Source organism: Apteryx mantelli, chromosome 2 (genome assembly GCF_036417845.1).
Source record: "Apteryx mantelli isolate bAptMan1 chromosome 2, bAptMan1.hap1, whole genome shotgun sequence".
In the NCBI taxonomy this organism is placed as follows: Eukaryota; Metazoa; Chordata; class Aves; order Apterygiformes; family Apterygidae; genus Apteryx; species Apteryx mantelli.
Genome location: NC_089979.1, coordinates 26,156,263 through 26,177,004, shown reverse-complemented (window position 1 = coordinate 26,177,004; position 20,742 = coordinate 26,156,263). Strand labels below are relative to the sequence as shown.

The 20,742-nt window shown below is 36.1% G+C and overlaps 1 protein-coding gene across 1 annotated transcript in view; it reads right to left on the bottom strand.

Annotated features, from left to right (window-relative positions):
- VPS13B (vacuolar protein sorting 13 homolog B) overlaps positions 1-20,742 on the bottom strand; it is a 489,316-nt gene that overhangs the window by 147,170 nt on the left and 321,404 nt on the right. Inside the window, exons 31-33 of the mRNA XM_067290363.1 lie at positions 18,080-18,283; positions 9,237-9,363; positions 7,452-7,595 (exon numbers count right to left, since the gene is read on the bottom strand). Coding sequence (XP_067146464.1) covers positions 7,452-7,595; positions 9,237-9,363; positions 18,080-18,283 — 475 coding nt within the window. The remainder of the gene's footprint in view (positions 1-7,451; positions 7,596-9,236; positions 9,364-18,079; positions 18,284-20,742) is intronic.

Here is a 20,742-nt window from a genome sequence, read left to right as displayed (position 1 = left end):
ATGTTAACTCAGTGGATTTCCAGTCTTAATTACCAGACTGTTTAATAACCTATCCATAAGGATGATCCACTACAGTAACCACACAAAGCAATAAAATACAATTCTGAGGCATCTGTAGGCGCAAGTAATGCCTAGTACAATGGCAATTTTTCACTTCAAATTAAAATGTGTTCCAGCTCACTACAGTAAACACTCTTCCACTTTTATAGATTACAGTACATTTCATTACCATCTTAGTGGTTCATATTCATGCTTAGCCTAAGTAAAACTTTCCACCACAATACTCTTCCACTGTGCTTTATATGCCAGAAAAGAGTTTTGCTAAGTTTATCATAATCAAATATTCATTAATACTGTAACATACTACCTGAACTTTTACACTTAGTATTCTTATATATACTCATAGTCTCAGGCTAAAAGCAGAGACCCAAAAAACCCATTTACTATAAGCATGATATTTTAAAAAAGATAAATTACAAGTATTCCATTAGATTATTGCTGGATTTTGACTACTAGTGCATATAGTCAAATTTAATTATACAGCATGAGATTTTTTCAAATTAACTTAGGAAAAGAAATGCCTTTGCTTTTCAATGCACCGTGTGCTGCTAAATGAACCACGTACTCTTGGAGACACCTACGTTACTCTATAAAACATTATATATATATTAGCTGAACAATGGGGATGAACGTGCATTTATGTAAAATTTATATTAAAAAAATCACTTCTATTTTCAACGTGTGAGACACATGTGGAATATCCATGGAGCTAATGCAAAACATCAAAAGAAACATGTTTTCCTTCCAGTCATTGGTGTCAAGTAGGTCATATCTCTTTATGGTACTATACATCTGTTGGGCATGAATTAATTTCAGTGGCATAGGTTTTCTTAATAAGTGATGTGCCAAAATTTTGATATAATGTGGATAGCCACCTGCTTTCAATCTGCTTCAATCCAGTGCCCTGAAAAACTTCCTTCCATCTCCTTCCTAGGTATATCCTCATTTATACATGAAAAAAGGCAAATGAAACATTAATTGGACAGTAACAGTGAAAAATTCAACTGAGAATACAATGGACAATAACACTGAGGAATATTATCCTGTCAGTGAGTTGGCAAATTTTTTTTTTGAAAGGTGATAAGCTTGTCAGTAGTGACACAATAATAAGTGAAAGACTATAAAAAATCTGAAAATCCAGCAAGGAAACAAGAATGGCTATATCACTGCTAAGCAGATTAATATCAGAGGTGAGAGGGAAAAAGGAGGAATACCCATATTCTCAGTCGACTGATCTGAACTTTAAATGAAATTAAAAAATGTTGGGATTTATTTTAAGTCCTGCAACTGTTTATTCTGACCATTTTTGGACAGCAATTTAAGAAACAAAGATGGATGAAAAATCAGAATCACAAGTAAGCATGTCTCTGATTTCAAACCAACCCCGTTTTTCAATAGGTTTTCTCATCAGACTTGAAAGACTGTATATAAGGAGTATGTTGTAAGACTGTTGCTTTGGAAAACAAAGAAAAAAGTTTGTTTTGCAGACAAAAGATTCTGCTGTTGATAACCAGTGTGCTAGCTGAGAGCAAGTGCTCAATTCTGTATAAGTGTCCAGTCAGCTAAGTTGCCACAGGACAAGTAAGGTTCTCACCTCGATATACAACATTGATCGAAAAATAAGAAACCAAGAGTAAGAATTCATGGCCAATTTCATGGTTGGTGGTTATCAATGTACTCCCATAGGGATCTATGTTGGGCCCGACTGCATTCAACATATTCATAAAGAGAAAAAGGAATGAACAGCAAGGTGAGAAAGTTTGTCAAGTATATTAACTAATTCAGGGTAATAAATACAAGGCCAGCTGTGAAGAACTGAAGACCCTATAATGCTGAATAAAATGGCAGATTAAACACAAGGTAGGTAAATGTACACTGAAGCAAACAGGGAAAAAAACATATAAAAACAATAAAAAAAGTTGGCCTCCAACTTAACTATTGCCACCTAAAAACAAGTTCTTGTCTTTACTACACTGAGTCTTATGAAAGGGCCAGGTTAAAGATCAGTAGCAGACAAAAAAACCCCACAATTATTTTATTAAGAATTAAAGGAAAGGGAGACGGAACAAAAAGGAGAACATTGCTGTGATACCATATAAATCCACATGTGCCTGCATCTTCAATACTAGGTGCAGTTCTGGTCTGGACCATGCTCTTCTTCCTCCTTCTCAAAAAGGGACAGTGTAAAACTGGTAAAGATTCAGAAGAGTTTAACAAAAGTGACTAATGGCATGGAACAGTTTATAGAAACAATTCTAGTTAAACAAACTTGGATTCTTTAACCCAAATTCATGAGAAAAAAAAACACTGAAGACTATTAAACATATAGACATCACCACTGTCTCAGCAAGTTCCTGAGCTGCATATTACTGGGAGACTATTCTAGGGAAGCATAATTAATGCACTTGTTCTTATATGCTTTCCAAGGCATATGCTGTTCACTAATGTTCAAGACAATGTAGGGCTAAATGAACCTCAGTTCAACCCATTACAGCCATTGCTAGATCATGTGTCTCACATACCAATTACATTCATCTAGTCAGGTCAATCATATTTACCTAGGGATGAGCCTGAAAACTTTGTATCAGCTCCTTTCTAAACTGTGTGTGCTAGGTTCAAACAGTATTGATGAATTTGATGCAGGAAGCAATTGTAAAATTTTAGTGTACTTAGAAAAACAAAAAGATTAAGTTTGAGAATTACAATGGTCCTTTCTAGATTAAAAAAGAATAAAATCAGTGAATAATATGGCACAAAAGGAATAAGTATACTATTTCATCCAGAAGATGATCCAGAAGAAAAAAGCAACAAATCTTGCAAAAAAGCAAATCTGCCACTGAAACTATTAAGCACCAAAAAACCACTTCAGACCTGATTCTTCACCATACTTTTTAAGTTCAAAAAAAAATGCAGAATCTATAGAGCAAAAGGCATTCTGAGGAATTTTTCTTCCTGTGTAAGAAAGGGAACAAAATTTCAGAAAACACAAAACCACATTTATCCTTTTTGTTTTTACCTATTTTCTAGGACAGAACAAAGGTATGTAGTGAAGAGACTGGAGAACGGCACATGGATATCAAAGCTGTGGCAAGACTACTGAAAGTTAAGACACTTATGTACAGACTTGTGAAAGAAATAATAAGATTGTAGGAGACCAAGAAGAAAGAGTGGAGTCAGGAGAGTGGGAGAAGAAAAGAATGTTTTATGACTTAAGTTTTTTTCTTCCTGTGGGATACTGGGCAGAATACATGCATAGATCAAAGAGCACCCCCATCTCTGACTTCCTTAATGATGTGGTTCATCCCTGCCCCCTTAAAATATGTTTTTTATTTTGTTAAAAAGTATAAATATTTAACTTGCTTGAAAACACTGGTTTCAAAAAATAGACATGTGTTATTCTTTATATATGGTAGTTTTTAAAGTAGGCTTAATATGATGATTACTTGATATTCATGAATAACAAAACTAATTACTGTTGTTAAATCCACATGCCCCATGCAGCCTTAATATGCTGAAGCTCCCCTTTATCCATTAAAAAAAGATTGAAATGCTTAATAATTTTTAAGCTTCAGAGAATGGGAGTCACTAACTTTTGCTTTTTTAACTAAGTAGGGCTTATTCTTTGAACTCCAGGGCAGACGAATGGAATTTGCTGAACTCAGAATCACAGGAACTAGAAATTGGTAAGGACTGTTACAAGCAGTTACAGATTATAACATTAGAACTAAACCAACTAGACTAAAATCACTGCAGATAGTCCTATCCTGAAATGAAAAAACAATGAGACGACCCTAACGATGTTTAGCTTTTTGTTATGTCCCTTGGCAAAGCTTTTCATGCCAAAGAGGAGATCTTTTCCTTAACATTTAATCTTGAGTAATGTTTCCTTTCATTTAATTACATAACTCCTTCTATAGCTCTATAATTACTTCTACAACCCTAGATTATCCTGCTTCTGCCTTGACATTTACACTTCTCAAATATTTGTGGATTCACAGCTCCAAAACTTCTACCTTGTCATCTCTCAGCCAAGCTATATGCATTTGACTCTAATTTTTTTCATAATCAGTACCAAAATTCAGAATATTTCTGTTGTTTTTCCTTGAAATTTTGGTTAGCTTCAAAGGACTGCTTGCTGGAAGAGGTGTCATCAGCCCACACAGCTGGCAAATTTTTAGAGCTCACCTTGCTAAATAAAGAACCATCACAGAGGCCTCTAGAGAGAGTGCTAGAGAGAAGCAAAATAAGAGACAAGCTTTATGTATCTATAGTTGTTACTTAGACATTTACCAAAGGTGAATGAAGATTTACCAAAGGTAAATCAGGCCTGACCGACTTGATTGTCTTCTATGATGAGATGACTCGTTCTGTGGGAAGAGCACCAGATGTCATTTGCTTCGACCTAAGCAAAGTTTTTGACACAGTCTTCTATAGCATCCTTGTATCCAAACGGAAAGTATGAACTGAATGGGTGCACTACAGGGTGGGCGAAAAATACACTGGACCACCAAAATCAGAGAGTAATGGTCAACGGTCCAAAGTCTAGCTGACCTCTTGTTACAAGCGATATTCCTCAGGGTTTGATGCCATTTGATGTCTTCATTAATGGCCTTGCCAATGGGACAGAATGTCCCCAAAGAGAGTTCACAAGTGAGAGCAAATTGGGGGGAGCAGTTGACACACTGAGGGGTAGGGCTGCCATTCAGAGGGATATTGACAAAAGAGAGGAATGGATTGACAGAAACCTCATGAAGTTCAAAGGTAAGTGCAAACTCCTGCACCAGAGATGGAACAATCCCAAACAACAATAGAGGATGGAGACCAACTGCTAGAGAGCAGCTTTGAAGAAAAGAACCCAGGAGTCCTGGTGGACAAGTTCATCACGTGACAGCAGTGTGCCCCTGTGGTGATGAAAGTTAACCACTTTCTGGGCTGCATTAACAACAGTGTAACCAGTGGGTCAGAATATGAGATTATTCCCTTTAATTAGGTACTTCCAAGGCCACACCTAGCGTACTGTTTCTAGCTTTGAGCTTCCTAGAAAGAGACTGACAAACTTGAGTGAGCAGAGGACCATCAAGGGGGTTAGGGGGCTAAAGCACAGGATATATGAGGAGAGGGTGAGAGTGCTGAGTTTATTCAAATCTGGAGAAGAGAAGGCTAAGGATCGTGGTGGGGAATCAAATTGTAGTTTCCAGTTACCTAAAGCAGTACTATAGAGAAGATAAAGTCGGACTTTACTTGGAGATGCACAATGAAATGTTGAGAAGCAATGGTTAAAAGTTGGATTAAGCGAAATTCTGACTGGATATAAATAAAAAAAGTCATAGTGAGGGTAGTTAAGCATTGGAGAACTGCCCAGAGGGTCAGTGGAACCTCCATTCTCAGAGATATTAAAAATTCGGCTGGATGATGTCCTGAGAAGCCTGATCTAAGTTTGACATTAGTCTTGCTTTGAGAAGAAGAATGGACTAGATGACCTCCAGAGGTCTCTTCCAAACTAAATTATTTTATGATACTTGCAATGAAGTAATTAGCAAGGGTGACATATGTATAGCCATGTGCAGGCTCCAGACTTGATTAATTGAAATGAAAATAGCAGCATACAATCAGTGTATTACATTTCTTTCTGTTGGCTAAAGAAGCAACATGAGGATAATAATAAATGTGTATCTACTAGAGGGTGGGGTGGCTTCATATAAGCAGATCAGACTGCAGAACATCGGGAAAAAAAGAAAAAAGAGTAACAAAATAAAATACTGGATTTTATATTTTCAGTATAGTGAATCAAGATATAGCTTTACAACTAATTAAAAAGAAGGAAGACACCAATATAGAACAGAAATATTCCCATTACTCATTACCAAAGACCTCAGGAATGCAAGGGAGATATTAATGAAGAACAAATAGGTATCTCAGGATATAGTCAAAAAAAAGCTTTCTGAAAGAATTTATTAAATTGCTCTTAAGTCTGTATGGTCCACATTAGTGGTGCAGTACTTCTGCAAAGCCCCAGCTCAAAATTAAAATTCTGGGCATCCTTTCAACTCCTGTGATTCTATCCATTCCACTGACAATGGGAAAACAGTGCTCTGCAAATTATTTATTGAAGATATTTCCGCATATATTTATTTATAATGCTCATCCAATGTTTCCCTGTGTCTGCAAAGTGTCCAAGGAAGAGAAAGATACACTGCATTTCTTTACATCTTTCATGTTTCAACATGGTAATGAAACAATGCCCTTTCTCTCCCCCTGTTCTTGGGAAGGGATGAAGAAGAGGAGGATGGTGTGATGCCCAGATCAGCAGGATATGAACAAGCTCTAGGATTCTGACAGGGTGAGAAGGGAGGAACAGAAGTAGCCTTGGCTGCTCTAGAGCATTTCCCACCTCCACCCAGCCCCAATGCACGCTGAATCCATGTGCGGGCAGGCAAGGCAGAAGTTGTTTCTCCAGCTCTCACATAAGATAGATTTTTGGAAAGCTGCATCTCTCTTTTTAACTCTCTCCCTAACTCTTTTTATTATTTATCAAGATTTATCAATGAGTGCAGCAGCCATTCCAGTGGAACCTTGTCTCATGTTAATTTTAACTGTTTTTGACTAGATCCCCGGTTTAGAGGATAAGAAATATATACTTTTTGCTTAGGGCAAAACTCCCACTGTCTTTTCTCCCATATTTTTTGCATCAGCCTAGAAGATTAATAATTTAAACTTACAATTCTGTCACAATTAGTAGCTGGCTTTCCAGGTAAACTGATGTATCAACTCTCAGAAATAAACAAGAATGACAAATCCAAGAGATGATTGCTGAATGCTACAGGACTCCAGAAAAAAGGAGAAATTAATAGTTCAAAAGATGAAATACCTTATATGTGTACCATCATCACTCTTAATGAAGAAGTACAAGAGGATTCAGAGTGGACTGAATCCTAGTGATCTGACTGAAGACAGCCAATGTAAGTATTCATTACCAGGCACAGAGAACATTTTGTATTTCTTTGGTTTAAATGACATGTACAATATAGTGTATACACATGTAAACTCATGAGAAGATGACCAAGCTTCAATAAAAGTTGAAATTAAATACCAAAAAAATCCCCCAAACCTACTTCAAAATTGATGTCTTTCTTACCTTCATTATTTTCATCAGTTAATTTTCCTCATGCGTAAGGTGTTGCAGGATCACCTCAGCCTATTTACTGAATAATATTTTTACTAAAATAACATTCTTCCTATTGTTAGAACAACCTCAGAATCTGACCAAACACAGAATAATAATACATACATGTAACTTACTTATATCACTATCACTGTAGGTGATGCAAACACTGATCAGAGCTACAGTGTTTTAAAGGAAAACTAACTGCAAGCCAGGGAAAATAACCTACCTCAGCAGTGCTACTGGAAGGTTCCAGTCCAACCATATTGGCTTGTATTAGCTGTTGAAGAAGTTGTACTTGAGCCACACTGAGGAAGAAATCCAGATTTGTTGTTGCATTTACCTCCAAAGAATGACCACACACTAAAATCTCCTGTGGAGAAAATAAGGGAAAATACTAGATAGCAGCTACCAGGTAAATAATTTTCAGTCTTTGTATAACCATATTTTTATTTTCTGCTTTAGTCAGTGCTTCAAGATAGGTATAAAATGTTAACTATGGCTTTTTAGGAGACAGTGGTGTATCAGGCTTCTAAATGAGGATGTGGCTTATTCTTTGCTTTGCTTTCAACAGCGTGTGTAACCATTAAGACAAATTTTGTAAGTAAAGCATTTCATGTGTGAGGTCTTGTTTCTGTCTCTTGGTAGTATCAAATAGTGGACTGTCAGATTTTGTTTTTTTATTTTCTTGGCAATGAGTACAAATCTCTTTCCCTTCCAAAAAAGGATGCACTTTTTTGGAACATAAACTCTACTTGATTTATAATGAAATCATGTGCTGGAACTCACTGATAGCCAACCTAATTGATTTCTCTTTGCCTGTAAACCATTGTTAATACTTTGGTAGAGCTAGCTGGATAATCACTGTTTTATTGGTGTTATCTAGCAAAAGAAAAGCTCTTGACCACTGTTGGCAAGCAATAAAGAGATGAAAAACAGAACCAGTCCAGAAGGCTTGCTTAATAAATAGAAGTACTGCCCCTTCTCATGAAAACTATGTGTATAATGTTCAAGTTCTTGGTAATCTAAAGTAGGCGTCTCCTTTCATCAGTGAATGAACAGGGAATAGATAACAAGAAGAATTTAAGAAGTAGAAACATTTTAACTCTTGAACATTAGTATTAGTTCAGAGATTTTTTTACTGAATCATTTCCATGCATCCTAGCCACCCCTGAAGCTTTCTATTTATTTTTTACATTAAAAACTTTTCCATCTGCACTTGTGATGGCCCTTTATATAAAACAAAGTTGTCAAATTTTCTTTATATACTTCTTATCTACTATTTTCCAACAATGTGCACCTATTGCAGGAAGTATAAATATCCTTTTCATTCCTATCTCAGTTTTGCTCACTCAAGCAGGTAGCTGTTATGAGGAATAATTCCTGTGAGCTTACAAAAACTGAATGGCATATCCCCTGTATAACATGTTTTAAATTCCCACTTATGAAATAATGTCAAAAAGTGAGCCAGCCTTTTGTGTGTAACAAGCTTGACACACTAACCATTAACAAGCTGACCACAGACTGGTAAAAGTGATTGTTAAATATGGAATACCTTGAAGTACCCACAGTGCTGGTCGAGGAGTGGATGCTTTGTGGAAATCTGTGGGCTTGAAAATCTGGCTAAAAGAATGCAGCTCAACTTGCTTCTTATAGGTAGTATGTAGATCACATTTTCAGGTTTGTTTATGAGAAGCTTGTGAATACAATGTTTTGTAATGTCCTATTATAGCACCTCTTCTCAACACTTTTCCATCACAAAACCTTTAAAAATATTGCTGGAAACCATTAAAGGATACCCATTTTCTGGACTGCAGTCAGGCTTATCCACCTCCGGACAGGCTGCCTTTAATATCAAGTGCTACACGCAAATTTTCTCCGGCAGAGAAAGCACATTTCAGGTATTGATTAAGATTTTTTTTTTTTTGGATAGTTGATGATTTCTGTGTTTGAAAACATTATGATTATCCACATATTAAAAGTTCTGCTATTTCTCTTCACATTTTGTACTAACCTCTGGGTGCAAATTCTCTGGAGCATCAATTTTTGTGAAAATAATTGCAGGAGCTGCAGTTATTCGAACTGTGAAATCTGTTAAAATCGGAGTTAAAATTGCTCTCCTTTCCTGATGCCGCCTTATGCTAGAAAAAAAGAAGAAAATAGATAGGTTAAATCACATTATAAATTGTTCAGGGATCAAAACTTCCCACATTCTTCGATACATACAACACACAGCACAATAGGGCTTCAATACCAGTTTGGCTTCTTGGTTGCTACCTCAATAAAAATTAAATATCAGCATTATAAATCACATTAGTTCCAATCCTGAAGGCAGAATGCACCTTTATTTCATGCATAAAATAAATATTTGACTCTTCATGTTATACCCAGTCAGATAATTGCTGCAATTGGCTTTGTTTTTCTGTTGTTTAACTAAACTATACAAAATCATTTGAATAAAGATACTAGCTTTATAATCAGTATTTTTCAAACATGTTAGTGGATGCTCTTTATCTCATAAATAACTGTCGTATATAATGCTTGAATTTGCGCACTAAAACCCTGTGGGAAAAAAATTACAATTACTGCTCACAATAACATAATTAACACAGAATCAAAGACATGAAAAATTTAACTAGCTAATCCTACATAACTCTAGCAATCAGACATTAAATTTTTTACAACTGTTGTTCAAAGGTGTTAAAACTGCCCTAAAAATGGAGAGCTGTCAGCTTTCTTCCACTGCTTCCGTCAGTGTTTTCTTAGTTGGTACCTTTTCATCTAAATATCAACATTTGCTTGCCAAGAACATTTGTGCCATTAAACTTGATAATTACATTTGTTTTTCAGCTGTATGTGTGTTTTTTTTTTCTTTAACCAAATACTAAGCCTAGAGGAAAACCCTGTTATGTATGGACCACTAATAGCTTATGACAATACATTCCAACTAGCCAGGATCTTGTGGGTCAGGTCAAATAAACTATTGCCACAGAATCCCATCTGAGATCTTCTGATCAGGAAAAAAAAAAAAGTAATGAGATCAAGATGGTGCTCAGACCCCAAAAGAGGACACAGTTCAAATTTCTCAGAGATCCCTTCCTTCAAGAGAGATTTTCGATAATTGTATCTACCTATCATCGTCTATAGGTATGCTAAATTCCTGCATTACACCACAGACAACTCTAGAAACCATCAAAAAGTTATTGGTCCTAGGTAAGCTATAAGAAAGTATCAACTGTGAAACAATGAAAGTTAAAATTAGACACAAATTATGCAAAGACCTATCACAATATGAAAGACTGAACTACACTGCTAGGGAAAAAAACACATCTATGCAGAATTATTGAGATGTATCTACATGGCAGTTACGTATACATGTATTAGCTTTAATTTCACTATTTCCAGTAATAATGGCTCTGTAGATGTGAGCCAGACACAAAAGCTATGCAGTCAGACAATTAATCCTTGCCATCAGCTATGGCTATCCATGTCAATGTCATAAAACAATATGGTCAGATGCCTATCTATGCAGAAATCTCCTAATTGCATGCAGAATACGTGATTTAATCTCTTGATTAAGAACAGAGATAAACACACACATTCAGGTGTAGGTAACAGTTTTGAAATGGATTCAACTGAAAAGTACACAATATCATGTGTTGATGGTTTATAGGCCAAGAGTTAGGCAGAAAAGAAATTAAATAGATAACATAACGTTTCCTGACTATAACTCTGGCTTAGATGCACTTCTAGTAGGACCAAAATCCATAGATGAGAGTTTACTGCTGAGACTACTCTGGTACTGATGCCTCAAATCTTACTAACAATTAGCTAAAGCATCTTCAAAACATGTAGAAAGCATGGCAAATTATAAGGGAACAGATGTGGGTAGGCCTGAAGGCATTTAAGTTTATTTGGGACAATGTTAGCTTTATACAGAGGTTAACTAGCAGGTGCTACAGAGCACAGAGCTAGTATTTACTGAGCACAGGTGTAACAAACTTTTGCTTCAAATGACCTTCACAATCACTGCCAAGGAAGTTGTGTATGGTACTTAAGGGCAAATCAATCAGTGACTGGGAGAAAATAACCATCTGACAGAAAAAGCTCTAATATTTTGGCCAGCTGTAGCTCTGCAGGTCTGCAATAATGGTTTTTGAAACAAGATTAACCTAATCAGACACCAAAATTAGAAAGCAGATCAGCTATTGGTTAGCGTACTTCAACTGAGAAACTGGTCTTAGATTTTGCCCATTCTGCAAATGCTTCTCTCCCTGCCATCACCTTAATTTTAAATATAAACCAGATGGCTTCTTTCCAGATTCCTATTTCCTCTTTACAATAGGATGAGAAAGAAATGCCTTTGTTTTTGAGGAAAATGAAAGAGCTCAGTAGTAGAACAATTCTGTGAAAGAGCACACAGCTATATGTTAGATAACTTCCACTTGAAGGGACAAAAATCTTCTAGTAAGCCTTCTTTTAATATATGAAACAGAACTACAAAAACAAGTTATTTGATGAACAGAAAACTGACAACTGGGTCTTTGTTCAAATTATTTTTCAGCTCCTAAATATTCCCATTTCTTAATTTTCAAATATTATTTTAGAGGTATCCAGCACACTGCATTTTAAAGGATTTTTTGGTAATATAGATTGATTGCTTTTCCTTTTTCTTTTTTTAATCAATCATCCTTATGTGGTATACCTGTCCTACCCTACTTACTAGTTTCTACATTTCTAGTTGGTGAATGTGAAGTTCAGCCAAATCAAGTATTAGCAAAATAACTGTAAGTACAAACAGAAGGCAAACAGAGCACAGTAAATAATGAGGGTAGAGGATATGAGAAAGCGCACAAAAGGAACAAAGCAACAAATTCCACTTTGAATTATTAAATCTTCCACACTGCACCTAAGTGCACCGTTAACTTAACACAGGTGTACACCACATGAGCTTATGAAAAAACTTGATTGTGAAGAGTGTAATGATGGCTCTATGTCTGCAGCACATTCATTCCATGGTTCATTTATGCATCTGTTATATATTTGTCTTGAAAAAAAGAAAAAGTTAGTACTTCTAGAGATGTTAAAGCAGTTGATCATCTGCACTTAAAAGTAGAGCACACTCGAAAGACCATATGTTAACACAAAGCAACAAGGCAGCAAAACAGTTGTGATAAGGCTTGTAGGTGCCTTTTACTCAGTGCTGAATTTGGGCTATACCTGAATGATAACATGAACTCTGGTTACAGACCACTGAGCCACAGTGCTGGGTATTGTAAAAGCATAGGACAAAAATGTTTTCTGTCCTCAAAAAATACAGTTTACTATAGGAAAAAACAGACCAGCAGAGAGGGAAGTAAAAGGGAACAACTAACAGCACTGTAGGTAATGATAGCAGTACAGTGACAACCTGAAAGCTGTCTTACGAGTTTTTGTATTAAAGCATAATAGAAATGAAGTTTTTGGAAGACTTTGGAAGAAGACATTGCAATAACATTGTGAATATTCACAGGAAATGCCTTTAAAACATTTAGGATAACCTGGGAGTGAGCAAGAGAGTGCTTTTTTGAAAATTAAATGTGGCAGCCTGCTACCTGGCATGAAGAGGTTTGATGAACAGTGAGTGTAGGTGTTTCAAAGAAAATGAAAGACACATACAGGGAAATGGACAGACTTAGAAGCCTGGACGTACCTTTAAAGCAAAAGCATATCTAATGATTAATATGACAGAAAATGTTGCAGGGAGAAGAGAGAAAAACCCCCCCGAAGAACAGGATTTTGTAATCAAAGCAGCAACGTTTGATTACATCAAATCAAATCATCAGCATTTGATTACATCCACTCAGAAGCATTTTGAATTTATATGCGGAAAAAGACTGCCAAAGAGATGATGTTGCACTAATCAAGGAGGTGTGATAATGTGAGATTGGATAAGCCATGAAAATGCACACACAAGGCTATGCTGGTCTTCTTATGTGGAAAAAATAGTCCAAACAAACAAAAACTGTCCAGAAAGAGCTGAACATAACCTCGAAGTGAAACTTTGAAAATGTTTGCCTTAATCTTAATTATCAAGTTTTTATTATGATACCTTACTGAATCTGGAGTTTGAGTCTTGCTAGACTTAAATAAAATATAGGTCAGAAAGAAACTCATATAAACTCACTACGTGGATGACAACCAAGAGCTCACGTATGCCACATAACTCTAGTATCTACAGAGAGATGAATCCTCACTTGGAGTGCTGTGACTTGGTCACCACAAATCAGGTGTCAGCACAGACTACCCCATAATCCCATACTGCCTGTATGTGTGTGGCATGCAAAACCACGGACGTTATGTTAGCTAGCGTGGTAACCCAGCACATCTGAATGACTTCTCTCTAGTAAGCTTCCTCTGTGACTGTGTAAACCAATGAAGCCCTGAGCCACAGACGTACTGGGATATGTAACTACTAACGAAACCTGGGGAAATTACCTTCACTGTGCCTCAGTTCCCCCCCTCACAGTGGGCAGAACAGTTCACATCCTTTCACCTCACTGAGGTTTTGCAAACATACATCACAGGAGAGTGAAGTAGCATAAAACTAACTACCAAAATTAAAACAACAAACAAATGTACACCATCTGGCCATACAAAATGACTATCGTTAAACAATTATGCCTCAGTAAAATTAATTTTCATCTTATTAACAATGCTTTGCAACATTTCTTTGCTGTGGATTAATAAAGAAAATAACTTACTTCCAGTTTATTGGAGTAAGGCTTTGTACAGTATGAATACAGGCATCACTTAAGGTACCATAAATACAAAAACTGAAATACAGGACTGAATGCAAATGTATTTTATTTTATTCCAAAACATTCACAGGGTATGCCCCTATTTCCCTACACATGTATTCATATATATACAAGCTGTACTTCAACTGTTCAGAAAAGCATGAAAATTAAAACTGTTCAATGAAAAGTCTGCAGGAAACCTTTCAGAAGATCCTTGCAAAGCAAGAGTGGTATTTTGTTCAGTTTTGTACAACAGATCATTGGCTCCCTGACATACTCAATGAGAGTCGTGGAGAGCTGTTCCAGATGGTGGTACGCCACAGACAAAACTGTAATGCAGTATATTGCCACACTCAATTCATTACCACACAGAGAAGTAATGCTTTTAACCTCAATTAATTTTTTTTTTTTTTTTAAACAGAGTTTATTCAGGCTGCAGGAAGCAGAAGTTGCTGCTGGGAGCTGTAGCAGGATTGCACAGGGATGGGGGCGAGGCCTCAAGAGAGGATATATTTCTTTATTTCCTTCAGGGCTGTTGTTTTTTCCATTGAGAGGAGGGAAAGGGAGGAGGTGATCTGCAAGCTGAAAAAGCAGTTTTCAATCAAGAAAACTTCTTTTGGTTAAGTACTCCCAGTTCCCCACATGCTGTTTGGTAAAGGGTATAAATGTGGACAGGTTTCATTTGTACATAACCTTATTAGAACTGTCTGACTGTTTCCAGTTTTTATATATTACACCATTAGGGAGCTTTTTATAACTTCTACAGTGAAGAATAAACATTTCATAATGGGAAGAGTTATGATCCCTGATCCTCAGTACAGCACAGTATTTGGACAGTTATTTCTGAGAGAGGGCACCTACCCTACCTTAGTGCTCCAGCTCCCTCACCCCTCTTCGAGTGACCTCCAGCGGCGCAGGAGGTATTACACTAGCACTTCAGAATAGCCGCTAGTGAAGAACTTTGCCCTAAACAACTTGAAACGTTCAACATGGTTAGTCTCAAAGAAAGATTTCTTTCTTCCAAACTAAACTGTAAAAGTTAAAAAAAAAACAAAAAACATAACCATGAGACATTAAATACTAGAAATATTGAACTCCAGAAAAAGTGGTGGGAAAATTTGAAGGATTTACTTTTTGTGTAAACACTACAGCATTTAAATGATAAACTATGTCAAAAGCTCTCAAATGTTTATTTGTATTATATCCATAGATTTTATACTTAGAATGATTTGGTTTTGATTCAAAATTTTAAATCAAGAACAGATTTCAGCCCAGAAGACTAAATTACAATATAATCTATTTTAGAATTTTTATAATTATTTATTTCATAAAAAATATTTACAGTAACACTTTTAGAAATGGGAATGGAAAATGAAAGGCTGGTATCTTTGCCGAAGTCCTCTGTAAAGTAACTCTGTGTGAAATATACAGATATAGATTGGATTATAGGCTGCGTCACACACCAACTAAGCATTAAAAAAAACTCAGTAAAAGAGACAGAAATGGATCTGAAAAAAGAATCTTATAACCCAGTTAACCTAATAAACCATAACACTGGGTCTAAATGATAAGTAAAAACAAACAGAAGTATATTCAAACCAAACAATGAAACTAACCCTAAAATAACTCAATAAAAATCATTCAATATGTTCCAGGTTAAACATATCAATGAAACTTAAAGAATTAAAAAAGAAAACAGTATCACAAGTAGGTCAAAGAATAAAGCTTCACTGGTAGTTTCAGTAAATCTTAAGACAAATTTCACCCTGCAAACACTAGGCATCACGTGAAGCACCATGCAGCCGCCCTGTTGGTGCAGGCTGGAAGCGTTCCAGCGGATGGCAGACATCAGTGCAGGTTCTTCCAGTTCTCAGCACTCCACTTCCACAGGTCATTAAATAACCCACACACAGCAAAACTGACTGCCAACTAAAAAGCAAAAACGCAAATATCCTAAAAACAAACTGTAGTAAATGTATAAAAATTTAAGCCAAACTGACAAGAAAACACTTATACCAGCTTTCTCCTTAAACAAATTCTGTCTGGAATTAAAATACATTATTGCATATCACTAATGTATGACTAATGTGTGCATATCAGCCCTGATCTAAATTTAAAAGCAAGTAGGATATTCACTCAAAAGCAATTTCAAAACAAACACACTTATTAGTCAAATATATTCTAATAAAAATTTATACTGGAACGCTGCAGAAAAAAATAAGAATGTCCTAGTAGTTATACAACCCCCCCCCCAACCCTCAGATTTCTTGTAACAGCTGCTTCCCTTATCTTAATAGCTTTTCAGGAATCTCACCAAATTTCCTATCAAAATCTATAACCATAAAGCTCAGACCAAAGCCTGCTGACAACACTGATTCGAGTCACCAGCAGGAAGGGAAAGAAAAGACAGTTCCTCAGCGGCTGGTCTTCTAATGTTAGCTGAACTTGCAAACTGGCCAAAACTCCTTTGGAGATTAATGTCATCTTATCTTCCAAAAAGTGCCAGTGGCCCTACATTGTGCTGTGAGACAGAACTTCAAGGGCAGCTTGCCCAACATCTAGACCCATCTAGGTCACACACGTTTTTTTCAAGAGCAAGAAAAATCCTTCATGGACCTGTATTAGTAAAATAAATATATAAATAAATAAATAAATGTTAGATGACAGGAAAGAACCAGGGGATCTTAAAAATGAAGAGTAGATACTATCACTGGATTTAACTGAATTTTCACTTGTACTCCAGCCACTCCTTCCTGCTTTATCATTACTTGGTTAGATCGCCTGCTTTTCTTGTCCTTTATTTTTTCAATAATAAGATGGAATTTGTTCTTGATCACATCCTTTTCCTGCACACACTCCTCTGGAGTGAGCTTATTTGCTCCCCTGGTCATTCCTCAATTCATCACTTAAGCATTGCAGTCTGCATGCCATCCTCATGTAGCTTCTCTTGCTACAGCTTGCACTTTGAGGAAAATCTCTCAGATCCCTCAGGTCTCCCTTTTTTGAAAATTAAATCAGCAATAATCCAATTTTCGTCTTTCTTCTGGTTCCTCCTTTTTTTGTACATAATGTCTAGGAACCCTTCCCATTATTCAGCTAAGAATCTTTATCTTGGGACCCATACAGTTCCATATAAATTGGACAGTTTTTGCATAAGTTAAATATGAAGGACTTTTAAACTGAAAAAAAAAAAAAATGTAGGGGCAAATAGGCTTCCCCTAGCAGAACTGCTTCTAAAACCTCAAAATGAGCTTTGTAGGCTTGCTCTTGGGTATCAAACCTTATTCCCCATCAGTCTGAAAAGAGAACTCTTTGATTGCTATACAATTGATAAAAATTAAGTTTAAGTTTTAAAGCACCTGTATGAATTTTTAGAGTATAAAAAAGCATGTAAAACTGGAATCAAAATTTCTCAAATTAATGAAAATATTTATTACTGTTTTATAATTTAAAATTTTTAAATGTAAAATACAAAGCAAATGTATGTATGCTTTTTCTTTCAACCCTGTTTAACTGGAAGGGTTTTTGGTGTGTGTATATCTTACAGTATACAATAAGGAAGACAGTTGAAATGTATCATTTTAAAAATTCATCTGTTTTTAGTTAGAGAAGTGCAAAAAACTGTTCAGAACCAATAGAAAATGTTCTACTTTATCCTCCTCTAACTTAGAAATGTCTAAGCTGGTTTTATTCAAACTTTGTAAAAATACAAACAAAGGAAGTTAAAAACATAACAAAACAAAAGCAAACCAAACCAAACCAAAACCTCCCATTGCTTGTAGACTGACAAGCTGAATGCCAAGTCTCAGCCCTGGAGTTATTTTTATGGACATACAGCAAGCCACTCAGAAAAGAGTTTATAATGGAAACAGAGACACATAATAACTATACAGTAATTACAGTTTAACAACAATAGTAATAAGCATTTCAAATGTATAACCCAAAACTCTACTTTACAGAAATGTGCTTGCAATGTAAAAACAATACAGAAGTATTTGATTCAGATATTCTGCAAATGATATCTGCAGTGTTTGTGGTCCGCAGTTCTAGAAGAGAAGAGGTTAAAAAAAGTTCCTACCTACTGGCCATGTTCCATTCAAGTGCTGGATTTTGAGAATTTCTTTCACTCTCTGTCAACGCCCCTCCTTTTCCATTTTCCTTCTCTGGTTTCAACTGATTCCAATGAGCAGTACCAATGTTTATAGATTGAAGGTCTATTTGATATTGTCTGTCTTCAACCTCTGATCCCGGGTCTCGAAGTATTCCTAAATTCAGTGCTCTCCTGTCATGACAAAAAAAAAAAAGGCAATTCAGAACAAATTGTATTTCACAGTGCAGTCAGCTATGACACTGCACAGTGCAATGAGCAAGGAAAGTCAAATCTGACAGCCGATTTGCTTATTAAGCAAATTTTGCTACAGAGAAAATTGAAGTATCAATTTTGCCATTCCTGATTATATGCAAGTATTATTTTAGGTCCAGATGCCTTGTTCCTATGTATTTCAATGAGATAGGTGAACAGATATATTTCAAAATTTAGCCTGATCCACCCAAGTTGGTATGAGATCTATCTGCTGACTTCAGCGCACATTCAACCAGGTCCACGTGAGCAGCCTGATGGAGGTGGGGGAAGGCAAACAGACCTAACTCATGCATCTGCGGAATAGACAGAGGATGCCGGATTCAAGTCCTCAAAAGAACAGCTACATATCAGTATTATGAACAAGCTTAATGTGAGATAATTTTCAACTGTTCAAATTTAACTGAAATAATAAAAATTAACACTGCAAGATGATGGAAAAACAAGTAAACCTTTTTAACATGGAATTTTAGTACAGTGCTTTCCTATTAAAATTATTATGACTAGTGAGAAAAGCAGCTCTTTTGAGTGAATCACATCACGTGTGGATTCTGCCAAATTCTGCTGCATTATATTTTGCAGTATATTTCTATATTCAGCTGTGCTTGGAAAATAGTCACACCCAAGTTCAAAAAAACATTCAAGAGCTGCTGGATGATCGGAGGCTGCTAAGATCATTCAGAATGTGCCCAGCATCAGAGGAGTCTTATAATAGCATTTGCCTTCTGCTAATGAGCACTAGGAAATCTTCTAAGAAATGATCTTGTCCCTTCTACATTGGGAACAATGTAGTTTTATGTGCACTGCTCATTTGATAATATAATAAAAATGTGCAATGGAACTTACTACTGTTTTTTAAACAAACCAGAAAAGGAGGCAAGGGGATATTATTTAAAATTTTTGCTTTGCATCTGTGATCATGCAAAGTGTAGTGTGTTTCTCATGATTTTATACATCACTGAGTTAAACTTTAGCTTCTTACTGGCATCTGCCATACAACCTACTGTTAGGTTAGTGTCTTATATCACAGTCATTATCTGTATGTGAGTACTGTCTCCACAGAGAACTTAAAAATTGTGCAAAATATTTAAGCGTTGATGCTAACAGCCTAAAAGTAAATAAAGATTAAGGCAGCACATCCCAACCTGTGATGCATCCACTGCTAATGGTAGGCAAACTATTTCCAAGTGCAATCCCAATTCAAATGCATCACCCCACACATCCCTGAGGCTGGGCTCAGAGCTGAGAACTGCTGATGCTGTTGCCACAATCCCTGATGGAGCAGCTAACAGCTAAGGTCATTAATTAATCAATTAAACAACCATATCAACCCACAGAGTCATGCGAATGGCAGGAAAGTAAACAGTTTTGACCAAGTTCCTCGCTGTTGAGGCAGTGTGACGGCATTGTTCAGCAGCCCTATAACTTTCTTAAACGCTTAGCAGAAATGCAGTGAAAATCTGTTGTTAGTAGTGGTATTTCAAAATTAAATGTGGTTTCCTAAAACTCAGGATTGTTTGTCAACTTTCTGCATAGAGAGGTCTAACCATAACAACTGTGTCTTTTATTATTCTTTCTAGGCATTATTTTATCAATATGTATGCAGTATTTTTTTTTTTTTTGCTGTAGATTATTGTATGACCCAATGACACTTAGTAATCTACTTACTTGCTTTGTCTAATGCAAGTAGATATTGGAGTATCTATTTTGTGAAATATTATTCAAGCTAACGGACCAAATAACATATTTTATGAAATCTGCTTAAGTATATAAAATACAGAACATGATAATTTTTTCACCTGCTTCATGAAATCTTTTCTCCTCTGCTTCACAATAAAGCGTATTTTTCATTCCCTCTTTCATGAGCAGCTTGAGAACTTGCAGTAAGCTGCACCTAGCACTATATTCCTTAGGCTTGTTCTGCACAGCCATGTCCTGGTGCACTGATGCGCAAAATGTGTCTGTATATGTCATCCTGAAACTCCTCATTGGGGCAGCGGTTTTCTTCCTCTCACATAATGACTAAATTTACTTATTTAAATAAAAGTGAAATCACTCTTTGGCACACACGTTTCAGTGCAGCAAATACAGAGAGCTACTATTTAGACACAAGTAAGCTACATTAAGAAATGAGGTACTAGGTCAGCCAGTGTATTCCATTGATGCTGTAAGATTTGATCAGACCTCTGTTTTTTAATTTGATCCATTTCATTTTGTAAAATCTCAAAGACTGGATAACGTTTGTACCTCCTTTGGGCTATGAAAGCCTAACACTTTCATACTGATATAAAAATTGCACTTGCATACTGTTCCTACTATTAACAGTCTCCTGTACATTATACAAAACTTTTCTTCTGCTCATTTAGATGTAAATCTCTGAA